Source organism: Copadichromis virginalis, linkage group LG17 (assembly GCF_057382275.1).
Source record: "Copadichromis virginalis isolate Kocher_CV1m ecotype Utaka linkage group LG17, C_Virginalis_male_GT1.1, whole genome shotgun sequence".
NCBI lineage: Eukaryota > Metazoa > Chordata > Actinopteri > Cichliformes > Cichlidae > Copadichromis > Copadichromis virginalis.
In genome coordinates, this window is record NC_140634.1 from 3,240,087 (window position 1) to 3,253,488 (window position 13,402).

Consider the following 13,402-nt stretch of genomic DNA (forward strand, 5'->3'; position numbering starts at 1 on the left):
CGTTGGTTTGTTCATGTTTTTTATTTTATTTGTATCAACAGCACCTTTTAAGCATCAAAGCATAGAGGATGAAATGTGTTCATGTTGGGCAGAGTGACTGTGGTCCCACCGAGCCATCACTGAGCGTGAACCAGAGCACCGGCTCCTTGGCCATAACCGAACCCTTTGGGGCCAAAGTTCTTGGCATAACATGCTGTGGAGGGAAAGAAGAAACATCAACAAACCTCTCTACTTCTAATTGTCATTCTATTTGAAAGCTTCTTAAATCACTGCTACCAGTAAATTATTTATTGTTGTGTAAACCTGAAATGACACACAACACAAGCTAACAACACTGTGTCATGTTAGCACAACTTGATTCTTGGTGGCACAGGTTCAACAAAGTGCTGGAAACTTTCCTCCGAACGTTGATCCATATTGTTTCACAGCATCACAGTTTGCTTGGTTGCACATCCAGGTTGTGAATCTCCCATTGCACTACATCTCAGAGGTGCTCTACTGGGTTGAGATCTAGTGACTGTCAAGGCTGTTACATGCAATGAAATTATTCATATTCAAGAAACTATTTGGAGATTGTGTGTCATCCTGCTGGAAGCAGCCATCCACTGTATTCACATAGGCAGGGTCGCGGTGAACAAAGCTCATTTGATACTAATGTGCCAAGAAAATCCAAACTATTACCCCACTATGACCAGCATGAAGCGGGGATAAAAAGCAGGCTGGATCCATGTTTTCATGGTGCTTATGCCAAGCGCAGAGCCTACTGTGCAGAAATCAAGATTATCAGACCAGGGAATGTTTTTCCACGCTTCCGTTGCTCAATTTTGGTGAGCTCATGACAACTGTAGCCTCATCTCCAAAAGTTGTGTCTGTTCATCAGGACGTAGCGTTTTGTGGGAGAAACGTTTCGTCACTCATCTCAGCTGACTGCAGGTTTCCAATCTTATAAACAGTACATTTGCATAATGACTGAAACCAGCCCACTGAAGGAACAAACAGCTGGGAGGTCAGTTCCTTCATCATGATTATGCAAATTCTCATGAAACGTGTCTCCCACTGAAAACGCTACGTCCAGATGAACAGAATCAACTGTTGGAGATTTACTTACCTGGATGATTGAGCACGCATCACGACGAAACTGTAGCCTCAGACTCCTGTTGTCAGCTGACAGGAGTGGTACATGATGCTTCTGCATACCTTGGCTGTAATGAGTTGTTATTTGAGTTGCTGTTGCCTTCCTATCAGCTTAAAGCAGTCGGGCTATTCTCTTCTTTTTGGACCCTTCTCTGATGAACTCTAGAGATGGCTGTGTGGGGAAAATCCAAGCAGATCAGCAGTTTCTGAAATGCTCAGACCAGCCTGTCTGGCACCAACAACAATGCAACGTTCAAACTCACTTAAAATCGCCTTTCTTCACCATTCGTTTGGTCCATTAACCAACCAATATCATGAACCAACAGGACCTCCGTAGGTGGATTTAACCATTAACACAACTGTGTCAAGATGTCTGCTGTGAAAGCAGTTTGTTTTCCTGTCGCTTGCACTTACAGTTTTGACCTCTATGACCCAGTGACTGAGCAGATCTAATCACTGCAACAGAAACTCCTGTGTGTACGTGTTTCCAGTCCTTTCAGTAGCAGCAGCGCCTGCTTTCCCAGCTTTAGCTGTTTATTTAACATGCACGTGTTAAGGTTCAATACCCCCGCTCTTTGGATTGTGGTAAAACAAAGACCTGCAGAATTTCCATTCTCTGTGTAGCATTCCTAGATTTCATTCAATAAACCGCAGCGTTTCCTTGAGCTCTGTCTACAAACATCGGATCTGCTGTCCACATCTGTCTTTGAAACACTCAGGCGGGGCACCGTAACAACATCCAGATGTTGCTGAAACAGAGAGCGGACATGTCTGTTAGAGGACAGCGAGCTGTCAGATTGATTGATAGCGGCAGCAGAGCTGAGGGTGTTTGTCTTTAGAGCCGAGTTGCAACATTCCTGCCCATCAGTGCACGGTTTCCTTGTGACGTACAGCAAACAAGATCTGCTGACAGTTGTGTTTACGACTGTTTCTGCCAGCGTGTATCACTCTTCTGTTCAAGCAAAGCATCCCATTGTGCTGAGAGGAGAGAGCTTGTTGTGGAGGTCAAATTGGTGAGGCTCTGTTAATATGACAGAGCCAAACCCACAGAAAACATGCGACACAACACCAGCTACAGCATGTTTCACTTCAGAAAGTCCATCCCATTTGACTTTTTGCTGATATGGTCACATTCACTGGCACAGGAGCAGAGAATAATTTGCATAATGCCGTTACTGATCTAATTAGCTGACTTTGTGTTTGTGAGTAACAAGTCAACCGTTCTGTCTCTTTTATGCGAAGGCATCATCCCTTGTGCAAGTCACAAGACTAACAGGACACACAGCACAATCTTAAAAGTGAGCAGCTTTAAATGTTCCCCTGGCTCAGTCCTGAGACTGATGTATGTAAATGCAATGGCATTAGCATGCTGACAATGAACATGCTAACATACTAGCATGCTAAAAAGCATTTAACCAAATGTACATCAGAGACAGATGGAATGTTATCTGCTTTGCAGGTATTTGGTCACAAGCTGTACTGTTTCAATAATGCTGATGGCAGCAGAAAGTTAAAGGAACACACACATTTACCCCAAAGAGGCTCTGAAACCCTGTACCAAATGTCATTGCACTCCAATACCACTTGTCAGTCTTCCTGGTTAGATATTTGAGGACATGGGGAGTCCAAACAAACCTGACTCCAGTTTCTGCATTAAAGCAAATCTACCACAATCATTTCCAGCTCCATATTTTTATTGTTATTCCTGGACTTTACTCAACTTTACTCTGTGTTATTTACTTAACACGGAGCCTTGGTGCAGCTGTGTGGAAAATAAAAACAGTTTTAGTTCTCCTCCTTTTGGATTACGAGGAGGTCCTTTTAAGCAAACTTTAATCTGACCGGTTCCCTCACACAAACAGGTTTGAACAGCAGTGTTCTCCAACATACATTTTCAATCTGACTTTCGAGCCATGAAGTGTGGTATGCCACACATTTCCTTCTCTCACCCCAACTGGTCGTGGCAGATGGCCCCGCCCCTCCCTGATCCTGTGAGAGGTTTCTTCCTGTTAAAAGGGAGTTTTTCCTTCCCACTGTTGCCAAGCGCTTGTTCATAGAGGGTCGTCTGATTGGTGGGGCTTTCTCTGTATCATTGTAAGGTCTGGGCAACTGAACTGAATTACTGAATTAAAACTGAACTCAGTTAAAATTGAATTGAATATTATTCATTAACTGATTAATGGAGTGTCGATCTATCCAGTGGGAAAATGCGCTGGTGCTGGGATTGCTTTGTAGAAGCTGTAAGTAATCTCTCTTAATTCCTGGGTGGAGTTATTATGGTAGCGGAGACGTTTCTGGAAACCTTTTCAGGAAATCTAAATTGTGTCTGAAGCACTCTGTTGTAATGCTGGAATGAAGCATTGCAAATTATTTAGATTTGTCTCACCTTTGCAGTAGATTTCTCCATCTTTCTCAGTCTGGGTGGTCGACTCCAGGCTCTTGCCACATTTTGCACAGCGGAAACAGTTCTTATGCCATGGCTGCAACGAAAAGCAGGAAGATTTGATCTCATTTGATCAGCTATTATGCTTTTATGCCACAGCTAGATTAAACTGCAAGGCTCGTACAATGTCAGGTCAATTCTATAACAGCTGATACCTGCACAGGCTTCTTGGATCATGTATCATCAGTGCTTTTATTAAATCCAATTAAAGCAACTTGGCTTTCCCACGGCCTGGGGCGTTTTCATTACACAGAAAATTACAGGTCATGTCTTAGCCAATGAGAAGAGCCTCTCCTCCCATTAGGAAACACATTAACAGCTCTGATAACGTCACCAGCTGTTACTCAGCTCATGCATGAAGCCACAAGTGATCACTGACAGGAAATGATCCACTCCTCCCACTTTGAGAGGCAACAGAAATCCAGCACACAAATCGTTTGTCCTCCATGGACAGCTTTTCATATGAGCAACTGCTCTGAGAGTTATTGATTTCTGAAAACATCCTGCCGATACGTCCCTAGACGTAAATCAGAGCACTGACAATAGCAGGCTTAGTCCGATTAACACCAGCTGTCCGGAAGCTCCCATCCAGACTCTGTGGAACGGCTTCAATCAGAAAAACAGCATTCGCGTTCTCTCATTAGGAGAAACCGCAGCAAACCTCCAGCGTGTGGTTCAGCACAGGCAAGACCATGTGTGTTCAATCCAGTCAAACCAGTCTCACCCCTGTGGTTTGCAGACTGTGATCCAGTGGAGTTCAAGGACCTCATTTGTGCTGGGACTGTTCATGCTAAAGCTGTGTTTGATGAGAGTTGTGTAGCGCTGAGTGGAGTCTGCACACTAGAAAAGTGTTTTCTGAATAACATTAAATCACACTGCAGATTGCCATCGATCAAACTGATTTAAAGGTGTCTACAGTGCAAACAGAACAAAAACAGCACAAAGGTGCAGTTGTGTGTTCTTGAAGCAAGTCCACATTAACGTAATAATAAATTCATAACATTTTTGAAACTTGGCTGAACTAGTGAAAGTTAAATAGCTGACTTGGACAATGTCTTGAGCAGATGCCTCAATTCAAAGTTCATATTGGATTCATATTCAGAGATGCATCTTTCTCGTTTAAAGGGCAGCTAATATGCTGATTTCAACTCTGTTTGTTGTCATCTCAGACACTTCGACTGTAGCTTTGCATGAGCCACAGTAATCCTTGTTGCAGATCTGCCGTAAGCACTCTCTGATTGGCTGCCTATCACAAACCAGAGTTTAGTGCCTGACACGACCATATTAGGCATATCCAATGTCAGCTGAAGCCGAAGCTTTTGATTCACTGGATTGCTTGTGACTTCAGTATTGTGAACCTTGAGCAACCAACTATAAATGACGCAAAGTAACACGTCCCTGCTGTTGTGTTTTTATGTCCAAGACTGGATCGATCAGCATTCAGTGATGTGCCAGCTCATGGGGGTCACGATCCATCAAACCACACAAAACTTTAGTTCTCGTCACTACTGAGAACGACAAACGTGTCCTTGACATGAAGCATTTGTGTGATTTTGGTGAAGCCCTACAAAGTGGACACTGTGTGCCAGTTTCACTAAAGCCTGAAAAGCAGAGAGACTGAAGGTCTGTGGTGTGATCTTTAAACACACTTCAGGTAAAACTCTCACCTTGCCTGCCCCCATGATCTTCTCGGCTGCGTAAACCGAGTCTCCACACCGGGCGCATTTCTCCGAACCGCCAAACTTCTGAGCAAATTTGGATGGGTTGGGGTTGGTCGTGGGTCTGTGAGTCTGGGTCCTTGGGTGGGAAAGGGCAAATAAATATACGGCAAATTATTTCAGAGGAAAAGTTAATTTATTGTTCACATGTTCAACTCTCATTTCAGTTAGACTGACATTGGCCTGTAAATTCAAAGAGTCCTAAAATCAACATATCAGACTATTTGTGGTGCTAGTATTGAACAAAGTAGGATCCAAAACATTAAGATCCAGAAAACAACCTGACTGCTCTGCTGTCTGTTCTCTGCCAATGGTGGGAAAATGAGCAGGGCACCATGGGGCCCGGAGCAATGCTTATCGAAGGGTGACTGCCAGCCTCAGTGGCCCCTGAATGAAGGTCTTTGTGATGGAGGATACAGCAGGGTGAGCGAGATCCTTCTGGTTGCATAATAACTCTTTCATAATCGAATCACCTGACGTCTGAGGCAGGGTAATAATTATGCAGTGTAACAAAACCTCGGATGCAATTTTGCCTTAGGAGCGTCCAGAAAATATCCCCAACCCATTCCCGGGCTGCAGGCTGGAAGCTTGATGGAAAGCAACGATCCTGTTCGGTTAGATGATGTTTTTCACTCTTAGATCTTTACTTTGAATTTCAGACTTGCCTCATCTTGTACTCTGGGTCCCTTTTAAAATGACACCATTTCCAAGATTCATATCTGCAGACTTCATGGCAGATGAATCAGATCTTATCAGACCTCAAAGGACAAACATGTTTCTCATGTAAAGGAATGGATTTAAACCCACTGTTACAATGTACTGTGTTGTGAGTTACTGTACATGCAAACTGTACTAACATTATAACCCAAAAAGGTTAGTGCATGGCATTTTACTGTAGCTAATGGTCGACAGTGAGAAGCCTGTATCCTCTTCAAAGACAGGTCCCAGTCTCACAGTTTTAAAGCAACCCAGCTCTGCACCAAAACCTGTTGAATCAAATGATTATTATTGGAGGTAAACACTGGTTATAGAATCTATTTCCAGAAATTCTCATTTTTAAAGACAATATTCGCATTAGTGTAAAAACAAAAATATGTTTCCATACTCTTTTTTTGTCTCTTTATCCAGATCCAAATTCTATACTACTCCTTCCATACTGTGTAGGAATCTTGTGGATCTACATCTGGGAATTGACTTAGCCAAGCTGGATTTGATAAAGAAGTGGAGTTTTGCCAGTATTCCTGTAAGGTTTCTTTCCTCTCTCAAAGCGCTGTGGTTCTTGCAGAAAAGGGCCGGGACTGTGAAGCGCAGAGGCTTGTTCATGGTTATGAAATCTTTACTCTGAACGACACTACTCGGGCAAGCTGATCTGTATGCAAACATACAGATTGTCTTGTTATTGCCATTTGTACGCATTTAAATTGCATCTGGTGATATTTTCAAATCAGGCAAAGATTCATTTTACAGGACAGCGCTCACCTACATAGCTACATAATAACCTCTATTTCTGGTTTTTGTGTGAAGTAGTTTGTGTATTTGGGATCAGCTTCAACCTCAGTTCCATAAGTACGTGCTGACAATGGCACTGTGACAGTCAGCAGCCACAGCTTATAAAGATCATTACAAATAATGCAACACTACACAGTGGCCTCGACAACCACACCGCAGCATTACATCTGTGCAATTATAACTGATGAATGATGCTTTGTTAAGATATTATAGTTTCATAGTTACTGGCAACACTGTTGGGAATTTACACAAAGTTAACACTTTTTAAACTCCCACAGAAACAATAAACATCACCAGAACTCAGACGAGAGCCAGTATACAGCAAAGTTACATCACTGCATACAGTAGTGATGTCATGAAATACCATGTGCACATGTTAACTGCAATAACCATTGTGATCACAGTTAGTCAGAGTTACGCTTTAATCATTATGTAAAGGGAGTGTTTCCCTGACTGTCGCCAAAGTGCTTGCTCATGGGGTCATTTGATTGTTGGGTTTTTCTCTGTATGTATTATTGTAGGGTCTACCTTACAATATAAAGCACCTTGAGGTGACTGTTGCTGTGATTTGGCACTCTATGAATGAAACATTCATTGAAGTCCAGCTTACTCTTCAGGCTTGATTCCCAGCCGTTCTCCCCGATCCATGTTGAGTGTTCCTGCTCCCTGTCCATAGCCATAGCCTTTAGGACCGTATTTTTTTCCATAGCACGATTTGCAGTAGATCTCCTGGTCATGACTGGCCAGAGTGGTGCTGTCCAAACCCTTCCTGCAGACCACTGTGGACACACACACAGCAGCAGTTAAGTGAGAGGAAAGGTCTTCTAAATTCTTTTCACTTGGTTACATTTACATGTATTTACTGCCTAAATGTAGCACATGACATGTCTGAAATACTATAAAGATTTTAAGTACTAGATGAAATTCTAATATTTATTATTAGACTCCTTTAGAGTAGCACAGATCCATCCATATTCAATCTTTTACTGGCTTTTAGTGCGGCCCCTCAGTTCCTCCTCCTTGTTTCTTTCCCTTTACAGTCATTCTTCCCTTAAAGTCAGTGTTCTAAAAACTGCGTCCCTCTCACAAGCAGCACACAAAGTGCAGGTGAGTTGTGTGTCTGTGGTCACCTATTATGCTAACTTCTAACTCTGTATTCTTTGGGATTTCCTAAATTAGCCATGCAGGGCTCAAATTCATTTTTTGAGTACTCCACCCAGGGTCCGAAACATGGCCCTCCAGCTCCCCTCGTAACTAACTTTGTTCTGAATGGCTAAATTGACATAATGTACCTGGAAGGGTAATTTACAGTGTCAGCTGAAAGCAGTCCACTTTCTGTCAACAACAACTGTGGGAATGAAAAGAAGATTGTTTGTAGTTTCTGTTTTATCCTCCCGTGTAACTTTAATGACCAGTTTTGACACCTCAGTATACATCAATAAACATGACGAACATTAGAATATCTCTCCCACTGAAAACGCTACGTCCAGATGAACGATATGACAGAAACAAGGGTTACTCCTAGTAGGTGTCCAAGGGGGGAAAGTAAAATATCTGATAGCCACAAAGGTCTGAAGAGCCAGTTCAAGAATGTGAACCAGCTGCTAAGAATGAGAGGTTCAAAGACCTCTGGCATTTAAAGTTCACATCTACAATAATCAACAAAACAAGAACAGATTCTTCAAATTCCAGTGTTTTCTCTTATGACTTTAACACCATTTTGATTGCAACTGCAGGTATTTAAATAACATAAAGTAAGAGGTTAAAGAAAATCAATTCCAGCTTGAGTCTGGCTGTATACCAAAGGTGTTGGAAAAATTGACAGCATCTTGGCAGGTTTGTCTTAGCAGAGAAAGCAGCGTCTGTAAAAACAAAGGCTCCACGGGTGCTTTAGGCTGCACGCTTGTGCCCACGCTGGCTGCTGGGATTAGCTGAATTCTTTACACAATGGCCTTCGCTACGAGACTGTCTGAATCTGGTTTCAGATTTCACACAACCGGCAGGAAAAATGTCTCCATTCACGTCTGCACGTCTCCCAGCCAACACTGTCAAAACAAGACTTGCATGTCCCATTGAATGGCACCTAAATCCTGACTTGCCCTCCTCAGTTTGTGATGCACTTTTAGGTTTTTTGACAGTACTTCCTCTTTGCTTCAACTACATGTACACTAGTATTCCCCATGTGTTGCCACAGGCACTGACTGTGAATAAATAGGTGAGACAAAGACACAGATAGTGTACACAGAGTCATATGAGGCTGTGTGACTTCTCTGTCAGCATAAAGCTATCTTTCTTAAAAATCAGTGAATGTCGGAAAACAGAGAATTTGGACAAAAAAGTGCCCTTGCTCATCACCTCCTGGGTCAGACAAAGCTGTCTTTGTAATAGAGCTGCTCAAAAAGAAGAAACCCGCCTTTTGTGGCTCACACTGTTTTGCTCTTTTCTTGACAGCAGCTCTATGGAGAAATATCCTGATGTCTTCGCGAGGTCTTCACTGGAACATTTTCACTGACATTTTGAGGCTGGTTTGGGGTGAGGATTAGTGAGCGAAATGTCAGAGCAAGCTTTCTTAGGTGACCCGAGGAGGCGAAACAGAGTTCAAGCGCCGTCCTGCTTCGGCGGGGTCTACGCTGATGACAGGAACGTTGCTCAGTCTTATTCCAGATAAAGTTATATTTGCATTTTGATGCATTTGATGTACTTACTGCAGAGAAAACAGCATTTATGGAAGCTCTTGCCATCACACTGCACTTCCTCCGCGTGGTAAACCGTCCCGTGGCATGCTGCACACTTGTTGCCTCCGCCCCAGTTTGGCATGGTGTTTCTGACAAGCCACAGAGATGATGAGAAAGGTTAAACATCTCGTCTGTTCCTCCTCTGAACGTCCAAACACGAGTGAGTAAAAAAAAGGACAGCTGTGTTTTCTGTCATATTAAAGCACTGCAGGATTTATATCACAATAGCAATGATTCGACTGAAAATTACAGCTACAGGCCACAACGTCTATCCCAACTGCATAAACAAAGTCAGCCTTGACAAAAGGGCAGACTAATACCCAGAGGAATGCTTGCGGGCGCCATGCCTCAGAGCTTTTGTTTCCTGATGAGCTGTGGCTGAAGGATGCAAACATTAACTGCACAGAAGAAGTGAGAAATAAACAGTGTCTTGTCACACCATGCGTCTCCCTAACGTTTGTCCATTTGCCTGTAATTACAGATTAAATCCCACTAAATACAAATGCAACATTTTAAGTTTCCCCTCACATGTCAGCACAAAACAAACCTGCTATGATATCATAGTTTGGAAATTAAACTTGAAAATGGCTGTGATTGTTCATTACACTCGAGACTATTAATCTTTTCTGTCACAGGTCTCCTCCCTGTTGGATTAGAGACTCCAGCACAGGCCCCCAGCATGAGAAGGGATCAAAGCCCACTAATGCTATACTTCAGCAGCTGATGAGAAAGTCGGTGTGGAAGTGCACAGGCCAACAAGTCTGCTGGTACTGGCTGTGGAAGTGTATTCCAGTCTATCTGAGAAAGAGTCTGAGCTTTGAGATCATGGCTGGACACGAAATCTTCCAGTGAAGCAAGACTAATGAAGCTGCATGGAGCTCCTCAAGAAAGATTCACTGAACCCTTTTCAAGAGAGGAAATCTGAAACTTATTATAAAATAAGAAATTAAGTGTTTTTTCCTGCCATTTCTCGCATAGACTACAGACTGCATTGGGACAACTGAAACAATAAGGCGACTCCATAACATATCAGTGAATGGTAATGACCTTATTTTATATTATTCTGGAATATGAACATATTGAAAAAAGACAGGAGTTAAATTCTCATTCTGTCAGCCACGAGCTGTAACGTTTTTGTTTTCATTTTTACAGTGAATTTATATTATTAATAATATTGTCACCCTTACAAAAAAGCTGCAGTTAAAGTTAAAGTTAAAATCACAAAGATGCATTTGTCTGCTGGCTTTGCCCTTAAGGCACAGTTTGACCAGTCTGTGCGATACTTGATTACAACTGGCTAATGAACAGCTGAACACCGAGCAAAGAGTTTTGTATTAACGTTAGCTCACTGCTGTTTCTGGCATTGAACCTCGTTTCTTAAGTATATCTAAGTTATCAGTGAAACGCACAAAACAGTCTGCGCAAAAGTTGCCCGATAACTAGTCTACAAACATTTTGCACCAAAGACCAACAAGATTAATTCAATAATTTCTGTAATTCAAAAGTAATCTTTTTATCTTATCTTGTCACTGGAACAGTGAGTAATTCACACCGCGAACCCAAACCGGTTAAACAAAAAATTACCTTAAAATATTTTTTAAAAAGAAGAAAAAACAGCCAATATCCAAAACTGGTTGAGCTCGACCTCAGAGTCTGAATGGTATATCCAGAAACCTCCGTGGTACCTCCAGCACACACACGCCGTACTGCCACACAGCGCTCTGCTCCGCACATTTACAGAGAGAGGAGGGGTTTCACCCAGGGGCGTGAACTCAGCACTGCTGCTTTCCCGTGCGGTCGGAAGAGTAACGATTTATGTTGACACTGAAGGTAGACTGATTAAAACAAACAAACAAACAAAACGTGGGTTCAGTGACAAGCCAGCTGATAATAGTTTCCCTTCGAGTAACCAAGTTGGAAGAGGTTGTGAAAAGTGTTTAATTTGTCTTTTGTGTGGGATAATTATGGTGGCAGTAGGATTGTATAATGATGGTGGATTATTCCTATAACAAAACCCCAAAAGACTTATTGTTTTATTTTATGTCATGTCACGTACCAGTGGCTCGGATTTCAAATATAGAATTATTGTCTTATCCATTTATACTGGATCATGTGGTTGAATATATTACTACAGAGAGCATGCAGAACCACCAGCTGTGTGCCTGAGTGCAGTCTGTCTTAAAACTCATGGATTTGTGCAGGAAAAAGGAAGCTGGTCTTCCTGTTAGGATTACAGGAAAGGAGACAGAGACAATAGACTTTAGTACAATAGACAATATTATATCTCTGCATTTGCGCATGCATCCATTTACAGGGAAATCATTTGCAGTATCCCAGAAAATTTGTCAGGGCTTAAATCACCACTGCTGTAAAATTTGCTGTAATCTTGCACCCTGCTGGACACAGAATGTAAAAACCACTACCAGAAAATTGTTGTTGTTGTTGTTTTTGTTTTGTATCACTCAGGCAAGATAAAGAAAGAAATCAGTTATATCAGACACTACAGCTCTGGAGACAATGGCAGTGATGCGGCACTCGCCAGTACAACACTCTTCGATGACTACATCATAAACCTCAAACATAAAGGACCGACGATTCTTATAAATAGATACCAAACTATATATGAAAGCTAAAACTGATACAAAGCTGTATTCTAAGTGAAAGATTGACTTCAGCACAGTTCAATAAGACACACAACAGTAATTAATTAAAAAGTCAAATCACAGAAAGAATCGCTCTTGAAATGAGTGGACTTGAGTTATGCCCTTCAAAGAGGACCTGTTATCGTTTCCTGTTCTGTATTTTTTTCATCCTTATACAGTGGCTTTGCATGACTCAGTTCAAAATAATCCTCATTTATCTTGATGCAGTCTTATCTGCCTTCCCATTCCCTTATAGCATCCTTGTGATTGGCTGCCTCATGCAAACTGAAGATTTGAACTGCAGGTAAGCGGGACTGTGCTCACAACCAGCATCTGAAACAAAGCAAGGAGGGGGAACTGGAATTTTTTGTGGCGTGTTATAAATGAAGTGCGTACTGGGACACCTGAAAACAGAAATCAGCTATAATTATAAAGTTGCTATTTTCACATTTCATTTATGTTCCAAGTTATACTGTCGATTGTGTGAAAATAAAAAGGTATAGTCAAAGCTACAGTTTCAACACAAAAATACATTTTACTGCTGATGTTGCCCTTTAGGCACCGAGTAGTTTTTGTGAAACTTGGTTACAACTGGCTAACAAACAGCTGAGCACTGAGCAAAGTGAGGAGTTTGACATGAATGTTAGCTAATCGCTATTCTGTGACATTTCCCTGTGTCGTTAATGAAACATCACTACTACAGTAAAGAGAACATTCTGGTCAATACTATTACTACACTTTTTTGGTGGCTATACTTCCAGAGACAGAATAAAACAGGTTCAGGAATAAAACTATATGTTTCTGATTTTAAGAAAAATGCAAGAGTTAAATCCATAAATACAAATCAATAAAAACCAATGCTGATGTTACTGTGTAGCAATTTCCTGTTAAAAATGTTCAAGAAGCATTCAACTGTTTGGCGCTTTCATCTTTTAATATTTAATGTGCTCATGTACTGTGAATGGAACCTGGCATTAAGATGGGATCCAGGGGGTACGTTCTTATTAGATTTTGCCCCCTGATAGCATCCAGACAAAGAGCAATTCAGACGACCTCTTTGAAAAAGAAAAAATCAAGGGTCCAGTGTCCCCTGCCTGGGCCCCACCCTGAAGCCAGCCTGGGGAGCGAGCTTGAGTGCCCCAACCTGGCAACATGGGCCTGCCTTTGTTTGGGTCCACCACCCGCAGGAGGTGGTGAAGTGGTTGGCTGCAATGTGTGTCA

The 13,402-nt window shown here is 42.0% G+C and overlaps 1 protein-coding gene across 1 annotated transcript; it reads right to left on the bottom strand.

The window, feature by feature from the left end:
- Positions 1 to 6: 6 nt before the first annotated feature.
- Positions 7 to 11,270, bottom strand: csrp2 (cysteine and glycine-rich protein 2). The gene is made up of 6 exons (XM_085436852.1): positions 11,124 to 11,270; positions 9,510 to 9,628; positions 7,415 to 7,583; positions 5,245 to 5,374; positions 3,521 to 3,614; positions 7 to 193 (listed from the first exon to the last, which is right to left on the bottom strand). Exons 2-6 carry the CDS (start codon positions 9,619 to 9,621, stop codon positions 117 to 119), a joined length of 582 nt encoding a protein of 193 aa, XP_085292978.1. The 5' UTR covers positions 9,622 to 9,628; positions 11,124 to 11,270; the 3' UTR covers positions 7 to 116.
- Positions 11,271 to 13,402: the final 2,132 nt, after the last annotated feature.